This window comes from Dryobates pubescens, chromosome 8 (genome assembly GCF_014839835.1).
Source record: "Dryobates pubescens isolate bDryPub1 chromosome 8, bDryPub1.pri, whole genome shotgun sequence".
In the NCBI taxonomy this organism is placed as follows: domain Eukaryota; kingdom Metazoa; phylum Chordata; class Aves; order Piciformes; family Picidae; genus Dryobates; species Dryobates pubescens.
In genome coordinates this window covers 19,477,779-19,505,376 of record NC_071619.1, presented here as the reverse complement: position 1 = coordinate 19,505,376, position 27,598 = coordinate 19,477,779, and the positions used below count along the sequence as shown (strand labels likewise).

The 27,598-nt window shown below is 40.9% G+C and overlaps 2 protein-coding genes across 9 annotated transcripts in view; both read left to right on the top strand.

Annotated features, from left to right (window-relative positions):
• Positions 1-5,386, top strand: part of USP54 (ubiquitin specific peptidase 54) — a 49,190-nt gene extending 43,804 nt beyond the window's left edge. The window contains exons 20-22 of one of the 3 annotated variants that reach the window (XM_009897659.2): positions 1,185-1,325; positions 2,817-3,003; positions 3,696-5,386. In XM_009897659.2, the coding sequence (XP_009895961.2) occupies positions 1,185-1,325; positions 2,817-3,003; positions 3,696-4,342 (975 nt within the window). In that variant the 3' untranslated portion in view covers positions 4,343-5,386. Of the gene's footprint in view, positions 1-1,184; positions 1,326-2,816; positions 3,004-3,695 lie in introns of those variants that run through there. The other 2 variants (XM_054163877.1, XM_054163878.1) reach the window with 2 other exon arrangements.
• A 10,734-nt stretch (positions 5,387-16,120) lies between these two features.
• Positions 16,121-27,598, top strand: part of PPP3CB (protein phosphatase 3 catalytic subunit beta) — a 46,112-nt gene continuing 34,634 nt past the window's right edge. For 2 of the 6 annotated variants that reach the window (XM_054163980.1, XM_054163977.1), the window contains exon 1: positions 16,121-16,363. In XM_054163980.1, coding sequence (XP_054019955.1) covers positions 16,294-16,363 — 70 coding nt within the window. In that variant the 5' untranslated portion in view covers positions 16,121-16,293. The remainder of the gene's footprint in view (positions 16,364-27,598) is intronic. The other 4 variants (XM_054163982.1, XM_054163979.1, XM_054163981.1 and 1 more) reach the window with 2 other exon arrangements.

Below are 27,598 nucleotides of genomic sequence, written 5' to 3'. Positions count from 1 at the left end.
TCTTAGGGCTGTTTTCTATCCATTCTCCACCCAGTCTGTATTTGTGCTTGAGATTGCCCCAACCCAGGTGCTGTACCTTGCATATGACTTTGTTGAACTTTATGAGGTTGGCAGTGGCCCACCCATCAAGCCTGTCAAGGTTCTTCTGGATGGCATCTCTTCCCTCTGATGTGTCAACTGCACCACACAGGCTTGGTGTCATCAGCAAACTTGCCGAGGATGCACCAGATCCCACTGCCCATGTTGCCAATAAAGATGTTAAACACCACCAGTGCTAGTACCAACCCCTGAGTGCCATCATCTGTCACTGGTCTCCACTTAGACACCGAGCCATTGACCATCCCTCTTTGAGTGCAATCATTGAGCGTATCCCTCAAAACTTTTTAAGATCCAGCCTCTTTGAACATGTTGACATGAACAGCCACTCTTCACAACTGCTTCTTGATTTAGTGCTTGTAGGCTACAGACTTTTTTCCTGCTGTGTCACTACATACTTTAGAAATGGGGGGTAATTTGGCATTTGCTGCAGTAATTGGTCACCTCAGAGTGGAAGAAGATGCTGCTGCTCTCTTTCCTGGGGACAAACTGTTTAAGTAACTGGCAGTTACATACCAGTGCCTGTATGTGTAGTACTTCCATGTTCATTAAAGAGAGCTTAAGTGGCCTTTCTTATACAGACAAAGGAAAGAAAGACAGAATAAACACTTCCCTTGCAAACATATGATTAACATGCTCTCAGCACCAATCAAATGATCCTAGATATTTTGGTTTTGTTATGAGAAAACTATGAGGAGAGAACTTTATTGTAGGATAGCTGTCAATTGCAGCCATGATCTTCACAGGGGCAGTGATGCCTGTAGCAGCAGTCAGTCCTTTGGGTAGATTAATTTCAGTAATGACTTTTTGTCCTGTCTTTAGGTATCTATAAAGAATTAATCGCCCTTAGACAAAACAGTCAGTGTAATAAAGAAAGAAAGATTATAAGGAATAACATTTTAAATCACCAGACCAAACAGACACATTTGCTTTAAGTTTTTAAGGTAGTAAGGGTTTCAAAAAAGGGAAGGTCTTGGAGTTTTGTTGAAGTATAGCCTCTTAGGGAAGAAAACAATATAAAACTATAACAGCTATTCAAAACTGATGTTGTGGAGAGCCTTTTCTGAAATATGTGATATTGTCTGCAGGTCACATATACCAGAGAACATAGCAGAGAACCAGAAGAGGAGGAAATGTACAGTGCAGAAAATTTCCGTCGTATTGCTCGCAGTCTCAGTGGGACAGTCATCTCAAACAGAGAAGAGACTTTGGTCTCTTCTCACAGTTTTGTAAGTACAGTGGTGTAAGGCTTCCCAAAGAGCCATCATCTATATCCTGTTTTCTGTCTGCCTTCAGTAGTTAACAAACAGGACAGCAAGCCAAAATAAAAGCTTGTCTTTGTGAATTTATGTTCTCTTTGTGGAAGAAAATGAGTGTTTATGTAAGTAACAAAGCCATCTTCTTTAGGAGTCATTGCAGAATAGTATCTGCTGTGGTTGGCAAGCATGTCAGCTAGTATAACTTGTCCATGTACAGAGGCATCAGTATAAAAGTTTTTTCAGTATTTTCAGAAAGCTTCTAATACACTTACAGTTTTACAAAGACACCTCTAACCATGTGAAAGGTTCTGCTCTCTTGTTGAGTGTATTCAGCAAGTAGCATTTTCAGAGACTAAAAGTAAGCATAAGGGGGAGACATTTCAAGACTTGGTACATAACACCCAGGCAGTTACATAAAGGAAGTAACTAGAAACAGGCAGATGGGTGTTTTGTGTGTGTGGCTTTTTTTGTTTGGGGGCTTCTTGTTGTTGTTTTAATTTTATTTTTCTGTTATCTTTGTTAAGTAGTTTTAGATGCAAGTTAAAGCTGCTAGTGAAGAAAACAGTTAACAGATTATAGCTGGTGTTTAGCAACAGCCAGGTGTAATGTGAAGTTTTGGCTCAGATTGAATTTTTTGTGAAGTGTGCTCAAGTTTTATTTGAAACCAAGTTCATAATAAGTGTAGAAGAGTCTCAGTTGCAAAATCAGTTATTTAGACTTGGCTGGTCTGATACATTTTATTATTACCATAAGCTAAGATTATGTCAACTTCTGAGTGTTTGCTCCTCATTGTGCTTTGGCTGAAGGCTTTAATGTGTGCCTGGAAGTGCTTACAGAAGCAATTAAAAAGACCCCCCTGCTCTGCTGAAAGCTGTTATCCCCACAACAGAAGGATGGATGCCTGTCAGTCCTCTTAAAGTTAGTCACTGGGCTCAAGTATGTGATGGTTTGTTAGTGTGTCATTCAGCCATCCCTGTTTTAGGGTGGGTACCTCCTAACAGAGGGAAATAGTACAGCATTGGTAAATACTTCAGCTGAAATAGTCTGGAATCGGAGCTTTCAGTAAAGTGCTAAAGCCTGCTAAAAAGTAGGAAGGATCAACAGTATCCTCTTTTGTCATGGCTTGTGCAGCATGGCAGGTCCAATGCTGACTGACTTGCCATCATTCTGTGGATTCAGTTTGTGAACCAAACTTTCATAAGTGATTCATGTTTGGTTTGGCTTTTTCTCCTTGGTGTATTTCCAGTCAAATTATCTCCTTAGTATCCCACCACTGCAGTAAGAGCCTTACTGGATTAATGCTATATTGGTTTGTATTTCACTTTCACATACAGATGCATGTTTTTGTTCTAGTGAGTCATCCCTTTCCTTGGATCAGCATCATCTTTGCCTGATTCAACCCAACTCTGTGTTTACTCATCATTTTATGTTCTTTTCTTCTCCTTTCTCATTTTATAAAAGGAAGCACCAAATATGAGGAAAATGCCAGTGGACACCAGCCACCGTTCTTCCAGCTCCACTTCCCTTCCTTTCCCCCATGATCCTCCTGTGTTTCCCTTTGATCCCCAGCACAACCCAAACCAGGTGCAGCACGTATCCCCTGATGTACTGATGCCTAGCATGGTGGGCAAGGCACATAAACTGTCAGGTAATCACAGGACTTTTCATCCTCCTTTGTGATCAGAAATAGTGCTGAAATACAAATCCTCAGATCTTGTCTTCCATCAGGGTGCTTCACCATCTCATCTAATTCCTCCAGAAATCTGGAAGGATGAATCATGTTCTTTTAGTTCTGTTCTGCCCTTTTGAGTTGTTCTGTGATTCTGTGCTAAGTTGACATAACTAAAGGAAATAATCTTTATGGAAACATCTTTCCTTCGGTTTTGTGAGATACCTTCTCTAGAGTAGAAGCTGCAGTAAGACTCACCACCTTGTCATACATGACAAGCCGCTCATTCCAGCAAATCACACATGTAATTGTGCCAATACAAATAACTAATTTCTGCATGAGAATGATTTTTCCCTGTGACAGCCCTCAAACCCAGTTTGATCTACCAGCCTTGAAATATTTTGTTGGCTTCTTCTTAATAACACAAGAAGAATTCAAGAAATCCGAAGTCTGTGACAGCAGCTGTGGTAGGGTAAGGAGAAAATGCAGTGAAGAGAATGAATAGCAAAAAGGCTACAGCTAGCTTTTATTCAGAATTGCATGTCAACCAGTAATTGGATTTTACTAGTGCTTTCAGTTTGACTTCTGTCACCTTTTGGCCACAGCTGGAAGTTCTGAGGGGATAAAACAAAAAGTGTAACTAAGCAAACTTTTTTCTTTCTCCCCCTCAGGAGATCAGAAGAACATCATCCAGAAACTTTTGGTTATGCCTGACAGGAGTGAAGCTTTCCAAGGTGAAGACTACCCAGGTGTGGCACTGAGCTATGGGAGTCTCCCTTGTGCACCCAGAGGCACCATCTCACATGGGCAAAAGCTTCTTGTTAATCCACGTTTAGGAGGTGCAACATCAAGTGTCTTTGACCACTGGCTGAACACGAGCTGCCCTGCCAGGCAAACAGCCACGTTACCAGATAAACAAATGATGCTCTGGGGTAAACACACTGGCAAGAGTTCACAGGAAGGCTTCCTCCATCAGCTTTCACATCAGCTGCATGAGTCTTCTACCACTGGCTGCAGGCTACCAGCCAGCACAGACTACAACACTTTAAGAATACCACATGAGCCTTCTTGGGATCCCGGTGCCTCTCAAGGTTGTCCTGTTCCCCCGTCTTGCGTTAAGGCTCCGGGTCCAAGGAGAGTTGATATGCCCCCGGAAGATGACTGGCGACAGAACAGTTTCACCCCTCAGCCTGGCAGAAGGCGAACACTGCCAATGCATGTGATGGATGGGACTTTTTCTTCTACTTCAGAGGCACACAGAAATATGCTGGCTCGAGCAGCAGCAGCTAGTGGCACCATGCAAAATAATGGCTGGTGAGATCCTGGCCACTCCATGTGTCCTAATAAACCATTCTGTGAACAGACTATAGCTGTTGCTAGAGCATGGATTACATGGAGACAGAAAACTCTTTCAATTGGTATCTGTGCCAGTTTTGTCTTAAAATGTAGCTATAAAGTATGTGGAAACTAATTGCACTGTATTTCATTTCTGACACTACTGAACTGCTGTCTGGCTATTCTAGTCTTGGCCTGTCCTAGCAAAAAAGTGCTATAGGAATGGTAAGCTTCAGGGGCATTGGTTTACGGGTAAGTTCACAAGTATGCGTGTGTTCTGAAGAAAGACGGCCACTAACAGAAGGACATTTTTAAGGACTCTTTTTCACTAAATGTAGCTTTGGTAAATTCTTCACATAAAAAAACCAGTCCTTTTGTTTTCCTTTCCTTCTACTCCGCTGTTCATTCCTAGGGGAAAAAGACTTGCCCACCTTCCAGGTTCCAGTAAATCTGCACTTGGCAGGCTGGCAGTTAGTAAAGCAAACCCAATTTTTAGTGTGCTGAGATCTCAGGCAGAGATCACAGCTGTAGTTGCTGCTAAGGAAGTGGCAGGAAGACATTGTTTATCAATAAACCAGAATTTTCCCCACTTCCTTAAAGCAAACTAACAATGCTTCAAACAGAAAAGACTGTTAATGCCGCACACTTAATTACACCAATGTAAACAACACAAAATAAGTTTTAACTATTTTAGTGTCAAACGTACTTGCTTTTGTAAGTATTTTTCAAATAAATCTATGAAAATAGTTACATTTACTGTCTGTGTATGAGCTTTCTTTGCTGTTTGGCTTTACTCATCAGTTGGCCTGAAACTGCTGATTTATTTCCTTGCACGCTAACAAAAATTAGTAACTTGTTGATTCTGGTTCATTAACAAAGTTTATGTAATATTTAGTTACATTGGAGGACACGTCTAACTTTGACCCTGGATTTGATGTATTACATCACTACTGTGCCTAACTTTCCCCTCATAGTGTGCACTAATCAACTATGTCCTGTGAAGTATTTTGAGACTTCTTTCTTGGAGGAAAAATTACATAATCTGTGTAAGATGATAGTGCATGCATATAGGGCTCTTTTAGCAAAAAAAGTCATGAGAAATGATTGGTATAGTGAGAATTGTTGGTTTGCTGAGAGTTGCACTCATGTTCTGTTACATGCTTAATACTGAGAGTGGGCCTACGGCTGTGGTGGTTCTAGCCAAGCCAGCCAGTGGAAGGTCTGCACTGCCCTCTAGTGCACGGTACTCCTTGGTAACCCACTCTTGCTTTAGGTGAGGGTCTTCATTTTCATTTCATGTTTTGCACCTCAGTGCTTGATGTTATTTCATCAGGTTTTGCTGTTCAGTCTGAGTCTTGTTCATGTTAATAAATGTAATTTCTTGGTTTATTATTAAGTAATTGCTATCATAGCTGTTACACTGTAACTATCTCGTGTGATTACATCACGCTAAATTGTGTTTTACATTTGGGATTATGTTGCATGCTACTTTGTACGTAACTGCTTCCACTAACAGGGGTTACCAGAAGAAAACTCTCTTCTTCCACCTCTCCATTCCAAAAAGAGCTCTAGCAGTTTTAAATTTTTTGATATATAATGGTTTTGCCAGTTTATTAGCATGAAGCTTTCAACAGTACTAACTTTCTGAAAACAGTCCAATGGAGTAGTATTTTACTTGAAGCGGAGATTTGATTAAGGTTTCCCAAGAGATACAGAATTGTTAGTTTCTCTGACTGCACATGGACAGTAGTCAACTGCTAAGTTTCTAGACATGGGAGTTACAATTTGAGAAAGTGACTGCTATGTAGAGATGGATAATTGGACATAAAATTTCCCATTGCAGTTCTCTCTCATCAGTAAAAAAATACCATTGGAGTAAAGGGAATTTGAGTAGAAGTAGCCCATTGGTTTTGAGCTTTTGTTTACCTTCAGCAGTTGGAGAAAGTTAAAGTAGCTCCAAGATGCAAATGAGGACATGGATAAGTATTTGATACTTTGTGTGACTACAGCTCTACAAAATTGAAGCTTGAGTAGTCTTGAACTCAAATTATCTGAAAAAGCTATCTGCCAAAATAAAGTACAAAGTCATCTCTTCAAGGATGAATGTGAAGTATGAAGTCTTTGCAAATAAAGACAATGTGCGTGTTTAGATTTATCCTTTACTCCTTTTCATCCTCTTTACCGGGAAGGGGTGAAGTACGTACGCTTCCATACAGCTCTGCAGAATAATCCTGAAATGATGCAACTCGTTTTGGTCATCAGTGGTACCCAGCTTTGCTTTTCAAGGGCATGGGTGCTTTTATTCCACCATCATTTTAATTCTAACTACCCGGTTTCAAAACTTTTCTGAATGTCCTGTGTATGTCAGTTACTGTGAAATTAACTAAGCCAAAGGCCTGGAAAGTAAAAGTTAGGCTGTAACTTCTGAAATATCTCCATACCAAGCAGTGTGTTTGCATAATAGAACAGAAACAAACTAAAGTAGATTCAGCAATATATTTAATGGGGGAGAAAACGTGAAGCTGAAAAGATACTTTAGCTTATGCCTGCAACTCCTAATATGGTTGGTAAGTGAATACCTTCTAATTCTTTGACTAGCCACTAACTCATTAGTCTCTTCAATGCTATTTATTGATTATTTAACCCTAGAAAACCTCATTTATATTACTTAGGGCCGAGCCCAGAGAGTGGTGGTGAATGGTGCCACATCCAGCTGGCAGCCAGTCACTAGTGGTGTCCCCCAGGGATCAGTATTGGGCCCCATCCTGTTCACTATCTTTATTGATGATCTGGACGAGAGGATTGAGTCCATCAGTAAATTCGTAGATGACACCAAGCTGGGGGCAGGTGTGGATCTGTTAGAGGGTAGAAGGGCTCTCCAGAGGGATGTTGACCGGCTGGACAGATGGGCAGAGTCCAACGTGATGGCATTCAACCAGTCCAAGTGCCGGGTGCTGCACTTTGGCCACAACAACCCCATGCAGCGCTACAGGCTGGGGTCAGAGTGGCTGGAGAGCAGCCAAACAGAAAGGGACCTGACAGCTGACTGAACATGATCCAGCAATGTGCCCAGGTGGCCAAGGCAGCCAGTGGCATCCTGGCCTTTATCGGGAATGGTGTGGCCAGCAGGAGCAGGGAAGTCATTGTGCCCCTGTACTTGGCACTGGTTAGGCCACACCTTGAGTACTGTGTCCAGTTCTGGGCCCCTCAGTTTAGGAAAGATGTTGAGTTGCTGGAAAATGTCCAGAGAAGGGCAACAAAGCTGGTGAGGGGTTTGGAGCACAAGCCCTATGAGGAGAGGCTGAGGGAGCTGGGGTTGCTTAGCCTGGAGAAGAGGAGGCTCAGGGGAGACCTTATTGCTGTCTACAACTACCTGAAGGGAGGCTGTAGCCAGGTGGGGGTTGGTCTCTTCTCCCAGGCAACCGGCACCAGAACAAGAGGACACAGTCTCAAGCTGTACCAGGGGAGATTTAGGCTGGATGTTAGGAAGAAGTTCTTCACAGAAAGAGTGATTGGCCATAGGAATGTGCTGCCCAGGCAGGTGGTGGAGTTGTCATTACTGTAGGTGTTTAAGAGGAGACTGGATGAGGCTCTTGGTGCCATGGTTTAGTTGATTAGATGATGTTGGGTGATCAGTTGGACTTGATGATCTTGAAGGTCTTTTCTAACCTGGTCTATACTATTCTAATTCTATTCTACTTTAATAGCTCATTAAGTCACTGTTGCTTTATGAAAGTTTAGGGAGGAGCTTTCACAAGGAATTCAGCAGATATTTTGGAACAGCCTTCAGATCCCAGACACCATCCTCCAAGGTCAGCCTCCAGAGCTGAACCATCCCTGTGGCAGTTCAGCAGAGCAGCAGAGCTTGGACTACAGGGTTCTTCTTTTTCCTGAGGCTGTGTTACATGTGGCGAGTGGCAGTGGTTTGAAATTAGGAGTAGATTTAGACTGGGTGTAAAGAACAAGTTATTTATCCTAAGGGTGGTGGAGTACTGGGACATGTTGCCCAGGGAGGTAGTTGGTGCCTGGAGATATTCAAGGTCAGGTTTGACAAGGCTCTGAGCAACCTGATCTAGTGGAGGATGTCCCTGCTCACTGCAGGGGGGGTGGACTACATGACCTTTGGAGGTCCCTTCCAACCCAACCCATTCTATTTTATTCTTAGATTTTATAAAGTTTGCACCCTTTGAATTCACATGACTAGGGCTTTTTTCCTAAAATGTGTCACTGGTAGGTTAAAGGATGGGACTGGGTGAAATGAACCAACACACAGTCAAATTTACTTTAAAAAATAATTTCAGTTCTCCAAAACATTTAATTCTTGCTCCCTTTATTTGTATGATCTGTCATTGTGTCTGTAATGTGCTTATACCCAGCAAGATATTCTTCATTATTAATAATGAAGAGTAACTTGGTGCTCTAGCAGCAGAAAATTTGTGTAAATGTAATCCTGTATATGGACATGTGCAGTTGCTTCTCTTAAAGACAGCAGAGTTTGTGCACACTGTTTATGGAGCTTGGGTCTGCCGAGCAGAAGATGTGTTCAAACAGAGCCATTGCTGGAATGTACAGCACTAATGGGTTAACTAAAGTGTACTCTGCATTAGAGAAATGAGCTACAAAAGAGCAAGGTAAGTGCTTGGTCTTTGCTAAACAAAGACTGCTGCACCCACATTAAAATGTGGGGAATTTGGGGAGAAGGAACTCTCTTCTCTCTTACTGATGTTTTCCGTGATTGCTAACATTGCTGAAATTAGCTGACCCATGGTGTTTGGGATAAGATGTATACAGTATGGGCAGGATTCCATATAACTGGCAGCCATGCAGATTTTGCATCTCGTGGCATTTGGGGAGAGGGCCAGGGTAGGAATATGGGGAGAGGAGGAGCACAAGACTAGAGTGAGAGGGTGGATTGGAGTAGTAAGGAATAGAGAGATAGGGGAAGATGACAAACTGAAAGAAAACGTGTGCTTTACATCTCTTCAGTCAAACATGACAATCTTTCCAAAGAATATGCAACAACTGGTCTGTTTGAACTTTTAATGGATAGACAACTGTGTAGAGAGGGTCCTTAGCACTAGGCTGCCACTGAAGCTGTTGTGAAGGGAAGATTATACTGATGTAGAGAATAGGTAATGTTCTTTATATGAGTCTTTAAGAATGTTCATGCCATGGTAAATGAAACTGCAGAAACACATACATACTGCTGCTGGGTGTATGAGTAGGCACTGGACAAACAACACAGGTTAAATTAGTGTTTTACCTAGCTGTGGTAAAGACAAAAAAGGGTCTTGGGTTTTACAAATAACTTAAGAGTTAAATGTATTCTGTAGTCTCCTCCTCACTGTGCTGTCTCCTGATTATCACTACAGGTGGCAAAAAGGAAAAGTATAAGATTTTTATCCCCTTGTGCTTGCTGCTGCCTTTAGCATTTTATCCATACATAGTCCAGAACATTTTTTTAAGCCTAGATGAACACCTGTAACACTCCTTTTATGCTAGTTCTTCCACCATTTCTGACTATTACTGATGGAGTTACCTTAAATGTTTCAGACAAGTGGTTTGGGTTTTTTTTTTTCAACAGATTTATTCTTTTTAATCCTCTTGCACCACTACTGAAATTATTTTCTGTCTGCATCATTCTTATAGTTCACTGAAGAATTTTTTTATCCTTTAAAACAAACAGAAGTTACCTTGGAAATATTTTTAAGATTGTTGGATTAATGAAGAATAGAAACTAAGACCAGGTATGCAGTCACTTTAGAAGACTGAATATGTTTGCTAGCATATTTATTGAAGCAGATGCAAATAGGCAAGTTCAGCTGAAGAAACCTAAACTCCCTTACTGGTATCCATAGCATTGATTTAGTATTCATTCTTGAGCTGAGTAAGCACTGACTACACTCATGAATAAGACGACAAGTGTGTATTTGTAAATCAGGTTTGTTGAAGAGGGGTTCTCTTGAGTTTGGGTGACCCAGTCCCACATGATTTACCAGTGAGTCATAAAATCTGAGAGGTTTTATGTCTGCATATATCACCAATCAAAATAATTGTAGACGTGAATGCATGAAACAAGTGCAATAAAGCTGCACTTCAGTAATAAAGCTCAGAATAATGCCCATATTGTTACATGTTAGTTTAATATTTTTAGTGCTTAGACAAAGTGATTTTGATGGCAGTCTAGGGTTATCTATCATTCTTTTTTTTTTTTTTTTGCTCCAAATGTATACCAGTTAATTGTTATGTGACTGTTGGGAGAATGCTAAGCAGAGAACTGTAATTACAACTAAAATCAAACTATTCAAGATTGTCTGAAGTAGCTTAGAACATATTAAAGAGTAAGTATGCTATGTAATATCTATGCCAAGAGTAAATGGTAGCTGAACACAAATAACTTGCTTTGATTTACAAATCTTGATTTACTAACCTTGAATTACTTGGCTGCAGTGCTGGACGTAAGGCTAATTTAACTGATGAATGTCTCAGCAAGGGGTGGGGTGTGAGAGATTTAAATACACAGAGATATGTATAAAAAAAATACAATTGTATAACCTACCATCATAACTTACAAACGCTATGGTGCTGCAGATTTTGTTGCTTGAAAATACTTTGCTTCTGAATTCCTGTAGTCCAAATCCAGCGTACTAAACTTCAGCTTTTCTGTAAAGGTTTAGACAAATATATGATTTTTTTTTTTTAAGATGTTAATTTCAATTTGATCATTTTATATTATACTACCACTAAGTCAGCTACAAGTTTTTAGAAATGGGTTATTAAAAACATTTAAGTAACGATTGTTTGTGACCTATGTATTGTTTCTAATTGGATGAAATAATTCATAATTTTTCCATTCACTTTCATAGTTTAATTAGTTTCTCCAGGTCAGTGAAAAAAAAAAAATTGGTTGATGTTCAAGAACTGTATTAGCACTGTAGACTGGTTTTGGTTTACTGCCCTTAGAGGCTTAAAAGAAGCTATTTAATATAGCAGATATAACAGCCTAGTGTTTATGACACCTTACTTACCTGAATAGATAGAGCAAAGTATGAGTGTGTGGGGGAGTCTCAACTGATTTTTTTATTTATTTATGTATTTTGCAGTATACTACAGAGTTGAACTCAAGGGTGTAACTCCTATGAAGAGCTGAATAGTACAGACCGGGAAATAAATTCTGTTACAGAGCAGTAAGATTGGTGTTTTTAAATAAGGTCCTATATGTAGACCTGCTTATCTTGAATACTTGTCAGTTAACTCTCTTGCTTGTGGAGGCTCTGAGAAAACTAGGGAGAACACAAAGGAGGTCAGCAAAAAGCAGTGAACTCAATTTTTAGAGTAGAGGTGACTGGATCATAGTCTATTAATATCATCAAGGTAGTAAGATAAATGAAGAGAGGGAATTGCTTGGTCTCAGATGGTAGGAGAAAGAGCAATCGCTTAAGGCTAAGGAAGGAAAAGTTTGAACTAGATAATAAGGGCGGGGAAAGAAATGCTTTAAGCAGAGCAAGTGAGAGATATTTTGAGGAACCTAAGGAAGAGTTTGAGGTACCATCACTCCAAAGGTGTGAGATCTAAATTAGAGATATATCTGGTAGGTTTTGGTATGGAAAATATCACCTAGAATTCTAGAGTCCAGCCAAGTGGCACAGGCTGGGTTGCCTTAGGTGGTTTTTAGCCTTGTGATACAATGCAAGCAATAACTGCGGCCTTGTACTTCCACAGACTGTGCCTAGAGCTCATTGGGAAATGAAGGAAATGTGTGCAGGAAGGGAGTGCAACAAGACAGACTTTACTGTTAAAGTAACTTATAATGTATACCCCAAAATACCTGATGATTTGGTTTTGTGTTTTTATTTGGTTGTTTTTTTTAAGTCAGTACAGCTTCTCTGTACTGGATGACATCAGCAGCTAGATTATTGCAGTGGAAATTATTTCATGATGCTGGAGAAAGTGGCCGAAGACTACGCTTTCAACCTTTCTGAACAATGCCCTTGTGTTACACATAAACAGGTTTGCCTTAAAAAATACTGGCTTGGGATGGCAGAGAAATCTCATGTCCTCTTAAAGATTTGAAATATTTATATTACAATTCGGTTTAGCAGTATGTCAAAGTTTATTTAAGATGTGGCTTGTTGTGAGGCAGTCTTATAGTTTATACCAACTGCAGCACTATTTCTGGCAATGCAGAAAGGACAGTTTCAAGCAGTCACTAGTAAAATTCTACGAAATGGAACAACCTCTTAAAAGTTTTGTCTTCCTCATCTTACTCTTCTGCTTATAGCACGTCTTCCCCTCTCAGACCTGGTTTATCTTGGCAAGATTTGCTCTATGCATCTTTCTCTTGGGATCTGGAATATATCTCTCTCTCCTGTGATTCAGTTTCTTTCATAGAGTTTTCAAGAAGTTCTTGTTGGGTAATTAGATGATTCTGGGACATTGCATTGTGCCAGTTTTAAAGATATGTCGCTGTGAGAGTCAGAAGGGACGGTTCTGATCATTTGACCTCCTGCATGAGATGGTTACAGAATTTCACATAGCCGTTTTTATGTCTTCTGAATTTCAGTAAATAGGAACTGTTGTCTGAGGTGACAATTACTGAGATACAGTTATTGTATCTTGCAGCACTTGGGGAAGGTGTCAGAGAAGTGTAGGTTTTAACGTAACAGTTTTTGTTTGAATGTCTTTTGCATGCAGCTTTGGTCTGTGCTGCTTTGAGATGGAAGACCGGGATCATCTGCATCCCAAATGGCTCCATTCCCCATTGCACAGAATAAGATGGATTGTATTGATTATTCCATGTGCTTTCTCTTGCGGAATTGTTTCTCCAGTACAAAAGCAGTTGTTCAGAAAGCAGTCCAGTGCTAGCATTTAGCTAAATGGTTTGAATACCCAGTCAGAATAGGAATCAGGTGGCTTTTTATTGTTGTTTGGTGGGGTTTGGGGTTTGTTTGGTTTTGTCTTGTTTTTAATTGGGTATTAAAATGTGTGGAATGGAATGGCCACTTGGTGGCAAAGCTGAATAGGAATGTGATTCTGCTTCTTAGAAATACTTTGTCAGGCATTTGTGGGAAATTGTCAGGATTATAAAGGCACACTGACTTCTACCTGCAAGGCCTTGTTTTTGTTTGTAATTGTGTTCCTAAGTTCTTACAATCATAACAGTTCTTGTGGTGCTAGTAGAAACAGTTTGATTCCCTGAACACAAGGTGTACTCAATTAACCAGCTTTGCTTTCATTGTGAGGTGAGTTGTGGCAATGTGACTGCACCTTTCAAAGTCTGTAGCAGATTTAGAGACAGTGACATGAAAAAGCTTCAATGACACACCCAAGGGTGTGGTTCTATAGTTCTCTCAATCCCTAGAGAAGGTTTTGGTATTTTCCTAATGAGAAAGGCCCATGCTCTGTACTTTAATGAGGCAAGATGGAATATGTTAGAAAACTGACAATAAAACCCCCAAGGTAACTCTACTAGGTAACTTCTCTTTCAATTTATTATTTTTAATGTTTTAAGGAGGTGTGGTTTGTAGGGAGACATAATGCCATTTATCACATCAACCTAATGTATTGGGCAGCAGGGGTGGACCCTAGTAAGATTTCATCTGTATGAGCCTTTTCTTCAGGATATCTGGATATGACTCGGAAGTGTTTCTGCATGCAGGGCACTAGATTTGCTGCACAGATGCCAATGGCTCCTAGCACAGCATCATGACAAAATAAAAGTATGCTATGCCTTTTCTTCAACCAGAGTTACGACTGTGTCAGCCCCTTTTACTTCATATCCCAGTAGAAAAGACATATGTTGGCTGCAGATTCATGAGAGAATTGAGCAATTGAAAGAAGTAGGAGACATCTGCAACTGCAATCCAGGTGAGGCAAAGAGGTGATTCCTGACAACATTCAGCAAGGTCTCAAGCTCGCTGTGTGTTTGGAAATGTATGACCAAATTAGTTTATGTATAACAGGAGAATCTCTCTGATACTTCATCCTGTCAGACATTCAAACTGCATTTATTAGCAAGTCTCTCAATTCTAAATAAGAAATTGAATTAATTCTCCCAGGTCCTTATTCCTGCAGATCTCCATTAAGCTAATACTAAGTCAACAGAAACAACAGCTACTTGCTGCCTCTTCCTATCCCATGCTCTCACCGCATATTCTGAATGGATACACGTGCATGCTATTGAAGCAAATGAGCTTTTGTTCTATTTTAGAAACAAGCCCTTTAAATTGGTTGTACAAGGACAGACATTTGCAGAACATGTGGTATCAAGTAGTAATTCCTGCTACTGGAAAGCATAGCAATTACATTAAAAAATAGTAATCCAGGATTTCTTCCATGATACTCTAATGTATCCCACCTCTTTTTGTGTACGTGCACACATTTTACTCTTGGATGTGGAATGAATAAAATTCTGTTTTTCTAAGGCTTTGGAGTTTTGCAAGTGGCATTATTAAACGACTCATGGATTTTTAATTCTGATTCCCTAGAAATGTGATTCTGTGAATTTTTCTGTTCCTTCCATTGAATGTCTTTACAGTGTTTATTCAATGTTTCTTGCTTGGACTAGCTTGGCTATGTGATACCCATCAATTTTAATGCTTAAGATGGTAGGTACTCACCTCAGGTGTCATCCTTTTCCTTTGGACCTGAATGGCACAAGAAAAAAAAACTTTGCTGGAAGCTATTGCTTTTCTTGTCTTGTCTTTCTTAAATTCCCAATTTAGTATGTGAAATAGTTTGCACAGTGCAGTACAGGAGCTGTGTTATTAGCTGAGAGGTAGAGCAGCAACTCTTAAAATGCAGCTTTATCTAATCAAATACAGTATATCTGTATGTTTAGATGTTTGCTAGAGCTGACTAGGATGCCAGGGACAGGGCCATTCAACACTTCTGGCTGCCTCTGTTGTCCACTGTTGTTTAGCTCCAAGAGTGGAGCAGAAATGTTTGGCCAAATTACCTGGAAGTGGGAGCTTGTAGTAAACCATGCCTAGGTTTTCCTTTGTGGACCTTCTTTTCCCTACTCTTACATATTTTGTCCTAGTTTGGCCCTGCATCTTCATTTCTGGGCCGTAGAGTGTGGGGTCTTTGGCAACGGTGTGGTAGACAGGAGACAGCACTCTGCGGGCCCAGATGCTGCCCTTCGCTCTTAAGTGGTGTCCTGGAAGGACGGAGGACCCCCTTCAACCTTGGCTGGGGAAGGCAGCCCCTCCACCGGCCTCAGGCTTCGCCTTCTGACAAAATGGCTGCCCTAGCCGTGCTGCTGCCCCAGCTGTGCTGCTGCCCCCGGGCCCTTACCCCGCCAGCAGCTGAGCACGCGGCGGGAGGGGGCCGGGGCGGCCCCGTGGAGCTCTCCATGGTGGCCGCCAGCCCTCACCCGCTGAGGGGCCGCTGGGGGCCGGACTGGGCCGCCGCACCGCCCCTCTTCTCCGCCACCCGCTAATTTCGTCCTGACGCCCGCCCGGCTCGGGCGCGGGAGTGCGTCGCGGCAGGGCGCTCGCAGCTCTTCACCCGCCTCCGCGGGCCTGGGTGAGAGTGCCCGGGAGCGCTGGGCCGCAGCCTCCGCCCCTCTCCGCGTCCAGCGGTGGAGGCGCCGCCCCGGGGAGAGTGGAGTTTCGCAACGCTCCCTAACGGCCGCGCTGGCGGCGCGGCGCAGCCAGGAGTTTCGCCACGCTCCCGCAGTCCCCTCGTGGGGTGGTGGCGCGGTGCATGCCGGGCCCGAGGCGGACTGTCCCTTCGCTGCGCGAGGAGCTGGGAGTCGCGCCTGCCGCCATGTTCCGCTGGGCCGCCGCCGCCGCCCGGGGCCTTTAGCCGCCCCCGCCCCATTTCGTCGCTGGCCGCCGTGCGCCCCTCTCCCCGCCAGCCCACCGGCGGAGGAGGCGGAGGAAGGCGCCGCCGCGCCCAGCAACCGCCGCCGGAGCTCGGCAGCGCCCAGCGATGTCCGCCAAGGAGGCGAGCAAGGTGCTGCTCCTGTCGTCCCACGCCACCAGCGAGCGCGCCGTCAAGGGTGAGCGTCCGTGTGACTGGCGGCCTGTCGCTGCCCGAGCCCAGCGGGGGTGCGGAGAACATGGCTGCCCAGGGCGGCGACCGCCCGAGTGGCCGGGGGCGCCCGGGCTCAGAGAAATGGCCCACTCGCGCGTGGGGATGGGTGCCCTCGAGTGTGCTCGCCGTGCAACCTGCGCACGGCTGACATGGGAGCGGCGTGCCCGCAGGAGGGTGCCCGGCTCCGTGCAGAGGCGTGGGGTGCCCGCATGGGCGTGGAAATAGCCGGGGTCGGCTCGTTTTGCAGATGGGGAGGCCGAACTGGGCGCCGAGGCTGCTCCGGAAGGCAGCGGGGCTGGCCCTGCCTGCGCCGAGCCCTGCGGCAGGCCATCTCCTGGAGCTGCCCCTGGGACTGAGGGTCCGCGTGCCGCGGGAAGTAGTGGTGCCTGAGGCCTGCGGCCCCGGCGCATCTCTCCCAGATGCGCTGCTGGGGCGTTGTTGGCATGAGGGTGCGTGTGCTCTGCTGGCTGGGGGCCACCGGCTTCCCCGCGCGGGGTCTGGGCCTTTCACGCCTCCTTCTCTGCGGGGGCTTTCCTGTCTGCGCAGAGGAGATCCTTGTAATTGCAGAAGCTGACAGCACCGATGAAGAGGGAGTGGGAAAGTGCTGCCGCCCTTTCTATTGGCTGCTGGTCTCAGGTTCCCAGTACTGATGGAAAAAAAATTCACCTTGATCTATTTCTAAATGGCCTTTCTTGATGGCACTGCCTCATGGGAAGCCCTTAAAAATCGAACGTTGTACTTCTCAGAAGAAAAGGCAAAAAGTAGATGAATCTATGTGAAACTGAAATGATCTGTGACCATAATACTGTAAAATATGAGCATCCTTGTTCTGGAGCCCCTCAGCTGTATCATTTTAATATTTGTGGGGAGAATAATCCTTTGCAACTAAAGTATCCTGAAATATATTCATTAGATCTGAATTGTGAGTTAAGAGGATAGCGTAGGTAACACTTCAAAGAATTTCTAGTTTATATTTACTTAAATTACAGATAGTTTTATTTTGATCTCAAAGGTTTTGATGTTGAACTGTATCTGATAATGGCAGTGTGGATATTTGTGATAGCAGACCTAGGCTATTGGAATTCATGGTTGTATGCAATGCAGTCTGCTTTTTAAGACTGATGTTCCTAGGAACACGGAGTATGACTTGAGTTCACATGGGTGGAGGTCTTTTGGCTTAACATTTTATGTAACAGAAGGTCTTGAGAAATGAAAAGGATGTCTTGCCTTCAGCAGGTCTTAATTAAAGCCTTGGGATCCCATAGTGTGTTTTGGGAATCAGCATGTTTTCCAGTAAGTTGGAAAGCTTTGCTCACATCAAGTTGTTACTCATTTTGGATTGCTTAACCTGTTGATTTTTTTTTTTTTTTAACAAGTTACAAGAGTGAAAATAGAAAATGTTAAAACTTGTCTACTGGAAACTTATTAGCACTTTCTGGATACAGTGTTTAGACTTTCAGAATTGGACCTTTACCTCAATTTGTTGTAACAAACTGAGTTCTTCAAACAGAGCAAGTGACTTAATGGTGATTAGATACTTTAGGGTGCACTGGAAAACCTGCTGATGTCTGAGCACTTAGTAATTCAGCTTGTTAAACGTGACCTTGTGTATCTGGCAACTGAAAATTATAGTTAAGATTTGCTTCATTCTAACAGGAGTACAGCGTGGGCTTACAGTATTTCTTTGAGCCTGGGTATGTAAGGTACAAAATGACTGTAAAAGGAATCAGGCTTTAATAGCTTCATCTGACATAGTTGCAGCCACTTAAATGTTCATATAACAGCATTCTGGTTTTGGTTGTTGTTTTTTTTTTCTGTTGACCTGTTCATGCATGTCATGCTGAAGTACTGATTTTTGGAGAAAGCTTTGACAGCTGTGTCAAGTTGTCTGTCTTCTTATTATGAAGGACAGGGTAATTTGTTTTGCCCCTCTACCATTAGGTGCAGTGCAGTTGGAAGTATTTTTTTAGACAGTGACCCCAGAGGTGCAGGATTGCAGGTCATATCAGTGCAAAGTGGGAGTATATGTGGAACATAAATACATTGGTGGAAACCACATTTGAACATGACAGCTATGTAACATCCATGTTCACAAACAGATTTGTTGCCTCTTGCATACCAAGAAATGTTTGCCATACTCTTAACTATTGCGTGATCAACTGATCACAGTTAAGGCAATACCCTATAAGGTGGTCTCTCTGCTTTTGTCTAGACAATGCTGCATACCAGGGAGCCACGAAGTGTGAATTTTTTGTACTGAAAATATGTGCACCAGGTGTGCTGGCAAAACTATTAAGACAACAGTTCAAATGGTTGTGCAATGTCTTTATACCTTTAAGTTCTGTAATTCTTATGAATAACTACAGAAATTGCCTCTTTTTTTCATTGCTATCGACTTATTGATAATTATTAGTGATTTTATTTACTTGAGTAAGGTTTTGGTATTCTTTTTAAGGCAATAATTTTTTGTGCTTGTTTTCTTTAATGTGATCCACAATAGGAATAAAAATTCTGAAAGTGTTCTGAAAATTTTACCTTTTTTGTTTGCAAGGTCTCTTCCCAAGAAAAAAACCCTTGCCTCTGTCTTTCCTTCTGAGACATTTAATTTATAATTTTGCTTGTCCTGAAAGAGCAGCCACAGAAATCAATGTAGTAATATTGTCTGCTGTATCTGTGTATTGGTCCATATTTGAGCATTCATACTTGCCATGTACTAGGCCTTTTTGGGGGGAAATGTGAATTCAGGAGTTAATGCTTGCTGGCATTTGCATTGTTTAATCTCTTGCTTTTATTTTAGCTTTATTTGCCGCCCTCCCCTCGCCTCCCCCTCCCCCCCCCGTGTTACTATAAGAGGGGAACAAGTAACTATTAAATTTCAGTGGCCATTAGAAAGTAAATCCTTTGCCACTTATTTTTAATAATTGTTAAATTGTTGTATCATCAGTAGTGTTTTCTAATGAGGAAGGGTAATAATTAGAATGCATCACTATTTGTATTTTGACTGGTATATTTAGCAGTTATTGGGAAGTCTAGGAAAAATCTGAAAGGTTATCAGGTTTAATGCTCATACTAGACATATATGTAATAAACATGATAATAGTTTCAAATACACAGGCTATGCAGCCTAGCTGTGTTGGGCTGGCCTACCTTGCCGAGTATGAATTATATCATCCAAGATCATTGCTTGCTTTTGAAGTGCATAAAAAAGCTCAAATTTACTGTTTTCATGACTCAGACAATTTAACTAAGCAATTTATACTTAAAGCATTTCCTATAAATTAATAGTTAGCTACCGGACTGAAATGTCTAAAATCAGTTCTTATATTTGATTACCAAAAGCATCATATGGCTAGGCTTTTGTTGTTTGTTTTTAAGGAGATGAGAAAATGTACCTGCCTTCTTGATTCATTGTTTTCCAAGGCACCGTTTTCATTTTTGAAGAATGATACTTAGTGTTTTACTGTCTTGTGGAAGATAGCATTTTCCTCTATTCTGTCAAAATTGGAAAAACTTTTTAATTTAAATGGCTGTTAACTGCTATATCAGGTTAATTTGGGTTTGGGATGGACTGACTAAAATCAATCCTTGTACTTGCCCTTTAAATGCATGTGACTTTCATGTGACTTCAAATTTGTCAATGTGTTGCATCTTTTCTACTGAAGCAACTGTTTCACTAGGATGCAATAAAAGGTTTTCCTTGATAGGGAGGAGGAAGTGTTTGCAAGCTCAGTTTGATGGAGTGGCTCTGCACACAGCAGGGGTGATCCTTCATTGGTTTTACTTTAAGGAGAAAGTACCATGGCTTTTGTCTGACCCACCTGTTGGTAACTAGCTATACCACAAAGTTGTACTTGGAAGTACTCTATCCTCCTCAGCATTGTCCTTTGTGCACTGTGGGCGTTACTAAGCTGTGGGAAAAAATCCACAGGACCTTGTCATGATGAGCTAATGGATCCTTTTTTTCTAAATTTGGAACTGATGTCTGTTCTTCTAGAAATGAGAGGCTTCAATATTCCTTTATTTTGGATAAAAGTCATGCTGTAGTCTGGCAGTCAGTTTGGATGTTAAATGGTAGCTCATTGAAACAGTTCTTTAAAGAGTCCCAAAGAGAAGTAACTCATAGACTTGAGCAAGGTCCCAAATTAGGACACTAAGAACTACTTTGTAACAATGATTTCCGTGTAAAAGCAAAATAAATAATTTTCAGTATTTGAATGGTAAAAATACTCCACAGGTAAAAGGATAAATGCTTACAGGCCCGATGAAAGCTGTTTTAAAAGCATTATAAAGCACTTAGAATACCGTTATGGCACTGGTTGGAAATGAGTCTGAAATGATTCAGAAAAGCAGGGAAGTAAAGAGAATATGAAAAGGTCCTACTTAAAAAAAAAATAACTAAGCATCATCAATAAACCCTCACAGTTTTGTTTTGTGAGAGAGAAGGGGATGGAATTGTTGTTAGTGTTTGGCCATATAATTGTGGGGGGGTTTGGTGTTGGTGTTTGTTAGGTTGATCAGTTTGTTTTGCTTTGTTTTGTTTTTTTGGGAGGCTGGTTAGAATAATCTTAATAACAAAACCCACTCACAAAATGGAAGCCTGCCTCAATTTTAGTAGGGCCAGCTGGCAACTGAGTCTTGGAGAAGTAAAGCCGGAGAAGTATCTGTCAGATACTTACATGTGTGTTTATTGCATAAGGAACTGAGAACTCTTTCAAGACAAGTCAATTCTTAGTGCCGAGTGGGACCAAATAATTACTTCATTTAAATGTAAGTGATTTCAGAACCTATCAATAAAACAATAGTGTAATCTTTTTTTAACAATCCCATTTTTCTAGTGGCTCTAAAGGAATTCTCTGCAAAATTGCAGCTTCATTTTCCGTAGCATAACTCTTTTGAATCTGAGAAATGGACCGCAGCGCCATTTCTTAAAAAAACTCTAGATTGAGCTGGGGAGCTGCAGGTCAGTAAGTTTACTCTAAGCAGACTCATTTCATTTGTTAAGAAAGAGTGGATTAACTGTGTCTCTGGGGAAATACAGTATTAAAAAGGTGTTGGTACAGTTTTCATAGATGGAAATCAAGATAAATTTTTAGACTATTTTGGAGGAACCACTGAGCTGGTTGATTCAATCAAAACTAGGCACATTGGAGCCTTTAAGCAAGTAAAAGATTAAATACCCTTTTTTGAATATAAACTAGTTAGGAAGGAAAGTAGAAGGTAAGAAACCTCTGTGGTTGAAGAAGTTGACATGAAATGTATTGCTAAGTTATTAGAAAAAAGAGTGAATGTCAAATAACAATTGTTACTCAGGATAGCAAACTTCCAGACATGTTTCAGAAAACTCTCATTAGACTGAGGACCTCGGCAAAGAACTTGCAGGAGTCACTGTTTCGATAAAGATGTAGTAGGCTCTTCATGGGAAGGAGGATGGTCAACTCAAGAAAGAGACATTGGGGATTTGTATGGATAATATCCTGAGAATGTTAGTGCAGTGGCAGCCAAACAGGCTGAGAGGAGTTTAGGGATTATTAGAAAATCACTTCAGCGAAAAGGAGAGTGCACCCATCATGCTTTTGTACGTACCTTGTGTGATGTGTACATCTTGAGCAGAAGCATGTAATTTTAGTCCTGTTTTTTTTCCTGGTTTTCTTCTTTATATAAAGCTGTGTTCAGAGGCACACAGTGGCTTTCATGGAAGGTGGAACAATGAAGATGAGATATCTGTGACTTGGAAAAAGGCAGCAGAATAGGAGATAGCTTACATCATGAATGGTATTTCATGGAAAAGTTGAATAAGAAACAACTGTAATTCTTGTCGCCCTGTGAAATGGAGAAATGCAATACTAAACAAAACTTCCCAGAAATTCATATAAAAGAAAGTAAAAATTAAAATTGTGGAATTCATAATAAGAAGGTGCAACGGGGTCAAAACCTACAAAAACATCTATTCAGGATCTGGACAAAGTAGTGAAAAGTAATTCTTAGTGATTGTGAATGTGGTGGTCAGGACAAAACTAGAGGAAATCCTTAAAACACTGTTTGGAAACAGCACGTGGAGGGGAAGACCTGTGAGTGCATCATTGCTGGGAGCACATTTAAGCACTAAATAATCTTTTGGTGTAAGACACTATGGCCATTTTAATGGGAGGAGCACCTTTAAATACTTTTCAAAGAAATAATTACTTTTTTTCCCAAGAGAATCTTCCATAATCATCAACCAAGTTAATAAAAAAATTGAGGTAGTATAAAAGGTGAATACGAAAGGACATGTTAGGTGTATTGACAGTCTCATGTGAGATTGAAAATTTTATGAATCTTTTAAGACAGCAAGGATGTCTTAAAAGTCTGAGCCTCTCTCCATTTTTGAAAAGTCATGGAGAACAGGAGAGGTGCCTGATGACTGGAAGAAAGCAAATGTCACTCCGGTCTTCAAAAAAGGCAAGAAGGAGGACCCAGGCAACTACAGACCAGTCAGCCTCACCTCCATCCCTGGAAAGATGATGGAGCAGCTCATACTGGAGGTCATCTCTAACCACATGGAAGACAAGAAGGTTATCAGGAGTAGCCAACATGGATTTACCAAGAAGAGATTTTGCTTGACTAACCTGATAGCCTTCTATGAAACCATGACCAAATGGGTAGACAAAGGAAGAGCAGTGAATTTCATATACCTTTACTTTAGTAAGGCTTTTTATACTATGTTCCATAATATTCTCATGGAAAAGCTTAAGAAATATGGTGTAGATGATTGGTCCATGAGGTGGATTGAAAACTGTCTTGACAACAGAATTCAGAGGGTTGTCATCAGTGGCACAGAGTGAAGTTGGAGGCCTGTGGCCAGTGGTGTTCCCCAGGGATCAGTACCAGGTCCAGTTTTATTCCGTATCTTTATCGATGACCTGGATGAGGGCAGAGAGTGTACCATCAGCAGGTTTGTTGATGATACAGAACTGGGGGGGTGGCTGACACCCTGTCAGGCTGTGCAGCCATCCAGCGAGATCTGGAAATGCTGGAGAGCTGCATGCAGGCAAACCTCATGAAGTTCAATAAGGACAAGTGCAGGATCCTGCATCTGGGGAGGAATAACAACAGGCACCAGTACAGGTTAGGGGCTGCCCTACTGGAAAGCAGCTCCACAGAGAAAGACCTCCATGGAAGTGGATAGTAAGTTCTCCATGGGACAACGATGTGCCCTTGTGACCAAGAGAGCGAATGGTATCCTGGGGTGCATCAAGAAAAGTGTGTCCAGCAGGTCTAGGGAGGTTCCTCTTCCCATCTGCTCTGCCCTGGTAAGACCACACCTGGAATAATACATCCAGTTTGGGGCTCTCCAATTCAAGAGAGAGAGGGATCTGCTGGAGAGAATCTGACAGAGAGCCACAAGGATGATTAGGGGACTTGAGTACCTACTCTGTGAAGAGAGACTGAGAAGCCTGGGGCTATTAGTCTTGAGAAAACTGAGAGGGGATCTCATCAACATGTATATATGAGGGATGGGTGTCAAGTAGAGGGGGGCAATCTCTTTTCAGTGGTGTGCAATAATAAGACAAGGAACAAAGGGTACAGACTTGAACATAGAAGATTTCACCTCAACATGAGGAGAAACTTCTTTACAGTCAGGCTGATGGAGCACTGGAAGAGGCTGCCCAGAGAGGTTGTGGAGTCTTCTTCTCTGGACACATTCAAAATCTGTCTGGATGCATTCCTGTGCGGCCTGCCCTGTGATACTGTGATGTGCTAAGAAAGGATAAAATAAATAGCGCCTGCAGTGATTTTATAGGTTTTCAGAAGCATTTTCCCTTGCTTCCAGAATGCTTGTTAATACAGCAGGTGGTATGCATTCAAAAAAACTTGTGTAAAGGAATAGGTTTTGTGGCATTTAGGAAAAACACCATAATTTGCAAGAAACTGACTTCTCTGAGTCTGCACATTCTTATTTGGGATGAATAGTGTAACTCCTGTCTTTTGACAACTATTGATTCTAGCTTTTTGATTCAAGTAGCTGCTGTTGTATATTTGTGCTTAACTGGTATTTTCAGAGTTGCTGGACTACAGACCAGCTGCGATGTCTTTATGTGATTTCTTTTCAAATCATTTCTGTCAGATGCTGATAGATAATTAGATATATTCTGTCCGCAGCAGTCATGGGTGCTACATCACTTTCTTCTCAGGGACAGGCTGAAAGATATGCTAGGTGTTAGGCTTGGTGATTCAGAGTGACAATACTTTGACAGCAATGCATTTCTAAAATCAAAACCTGCTTAAATGATAGAAGAAACACAGACAATATGGTGTCATGGTACTAAACCTGCTGACAAAATGAAGGATACTGGCCTATCTTTCATAGAACGCCAAGGTTTTGTGGTATGTGGTATCACTTTGCAGAGACAAACATTATATATTGTTTCATGTATACCTGCCACCAAAGCAACAAATGCTTTACAAACACAGTGTGCTTAGTAACCTTAGCAATGTGAACTGAGACTATCTGTGATTTCAAACCCACACTTAAAACTGAAAATGAAATCTGGTACACTGAGCTTTTACAGCTAAAGCTGAGTTCATGGAAAATGTTCTGGGTACCTGAATATAGAGGAAAATTAGCTAATTTTCTTTCACTGCTGAGGAATAATAATTATCTAAGTTTGAAGGTCTTATGAGCAGAAAATACTTCGCCTGTGAAAGTAGAGGACCTTGTACAGTTGTTCCCCAATACTTTTTCCTACTATTAGTGTAGAGGCTTTGATCTCATCTAGTTTCATGAACCTGTTCCAATGGAGTGACTGATACTAGCCAGATTTAACCAAGATTTTCCAAATGTTCATATACATCAGCATGGTTTAAATTTACAGTATCTGCATGTAAGATTTTATTAGCAGCTACTGTTGTGCTCAGTTACTAGGCAATGTGAGATCTGCCCTGGGTCTGAAAGTAGCGTGTTTGTATTAGTTGCAATATTGTACCTCTCAGCAGGGATTATTCTATTGGGTAAAATGCCATGCTAATACAGTTTTTCTACTTCGGAACTACTTTGCAGTGTACTGTGCTAACTTTTGGATCTCTGTAGCATACTTCTTTGTAAGGTATGCAAGTACCCAGGGGCTTGTAGAAAGTCAGTGTAGAAGTAGGTTTAGAGGTTTTACTTTTGATACCTGTTTTCTGCAGTAAAAAGGAAAGGCAATTATATTTTCGCCTCTTTGTAAATTCATATGCAAATTGTAATAAAGCTATCAAAACCAATTTGTTAACGATCCCAAACACTACTCCCTGTTTTTTCCTAGCATTACTTTTTAAAATTTTGCATCAATATAGTAAAAATTCCACATCCATATGTATTTTACAAGTGAAAATGATTCATTTTTGGATAGTAAATAAAAGTTTTTTTTCAGAAAATACCATGTTGTAAATTGTGATTACTATTTTTGTTCTATTTTTAATCTTTTGCTAATAGTATATAGTCTGTTATTTTGTGCTGCTAGAGATTCATCTCTAAATGCTTTTATGTTGCCTATCTTTGCTGGAAATGGAAGAAGGGAATCCTTTAATGACCAATACCATGTTATTTCCTTAGGGTGATTCCTCTTAATTACCATTCCATAACAGTCCCGAGAGTGCAGGTTATGCACAAAGCCTTTGAAACATGGGTTATATTTCTGTCTTGGAACACATCACACTGCAATTCCTTTTCCTTAGGCTAAAACATTCTATTACGACTTCATCAAAGGTTTAATTAAACCCATTAGTTTGCAGAAATTGTCTACATGCTTCAAAAGTTATCATCCTTCACCTATTAAAATATGTTATTTGTAGTATTTTTCTAAAGTACAATCTCAATACAGTGTTCACTCTTGTTGAGACAAAAAGTATTAAATGGAAAGAAACAGTTTTGTAGTGTTGTTTTATTCAGTTGGGTGATGCAGATAAAATCTGTAGCCATGATTTGTTCTGCCTTCTCTAAAGGTTATTCTAAACAAAAAATACCCTTCTTGGGCAATAGTAAAATACATGTATGAGAAGAATTTTGTTAAAATACAAAAGAGGAACTATTTTAAAGACTTCATTTTCCATGAGGCAAATACTAATTTCAGATGCTTAACAACTTCTGATACTAACACTCATGATTCAGGAACATTATAGATAGGCTGTGTATATCGAAAGTTTTTAATCTGAATCTTCATAAATACATTAATTCAAATACTTTGAGACAGTTTTTTCCAGACACTGAACAGAAATATCTGGTTTTCCAGCCTCCCAGAAAACATAGCTTGCTAGACAAACTCAAAGCTGTAGTTTCCGAAAATAGGTAGAATTATTTCTTTGTTCAAATCCCATCTGGAATATATTACATGGACATAAGAACTTAAAAAGAAAATTTCATCTACCTTAGAACTCTTGAAATATTTCTGAACAGTCACAAGGAAGGGGTCAACACCATCTCTTTAAATTCTGCAGCCATTGGTGGTCATAGTAAGTCGGTAATGATGACAACAGACTATTTCTACCACAACCTACATCTAATAATAAAAAAAAAAAAAAAATCCAAAAAGTTAAAAGAGTCATCTTTCATTGAAGTAGATCATTATCTAGGAATAATATGAGAACTAGTGAAACACAATTCCTATAAAACTGTGTCTTGGAGATGATTGACTGGTTCTGGTAAGGTATGGTCTCTAATACTTTTGCCACAAAGCAGAAGAAATCTATGTTGTCTGTTATCATAAAATGATGAGCTGTACTTGGCATTTATGAAGGGAGCTGTGGACCCACATTGTGTTAAAAGGTGGGGGAAGAAATGGCCTGAACCCAATTTTTGTACCGATTAATATAAAATTTCAGATAATGCAAAAATTACATTAGGATAACGTGAAGGTTGGAAAGTCAGGTTAAAAAATGGTTGATGTTTGCACAGTCACAGTTAAGTGGCAGTTAAATTTGTCTTGTTGGAACAATGGATTTTAGAGACAAATTATGTTTTAACACATGGATTTTAGAGAGACATTATGTTTTAAAACTATTGCTGTCTAAGTGTTTATTAACGCTTGGACTACATGGAATTTTCACACTTCCAAATGAAACGAGTCATTACTAGAGGAGACTGGAAGGAAAGACATGCTGTTTCTTTTGTGTTGATAAAATACTTCATGTCCAAAAATAAAGTTCCAGATTTATTGTACACTATGTAATGTAAAGGCACATTTTT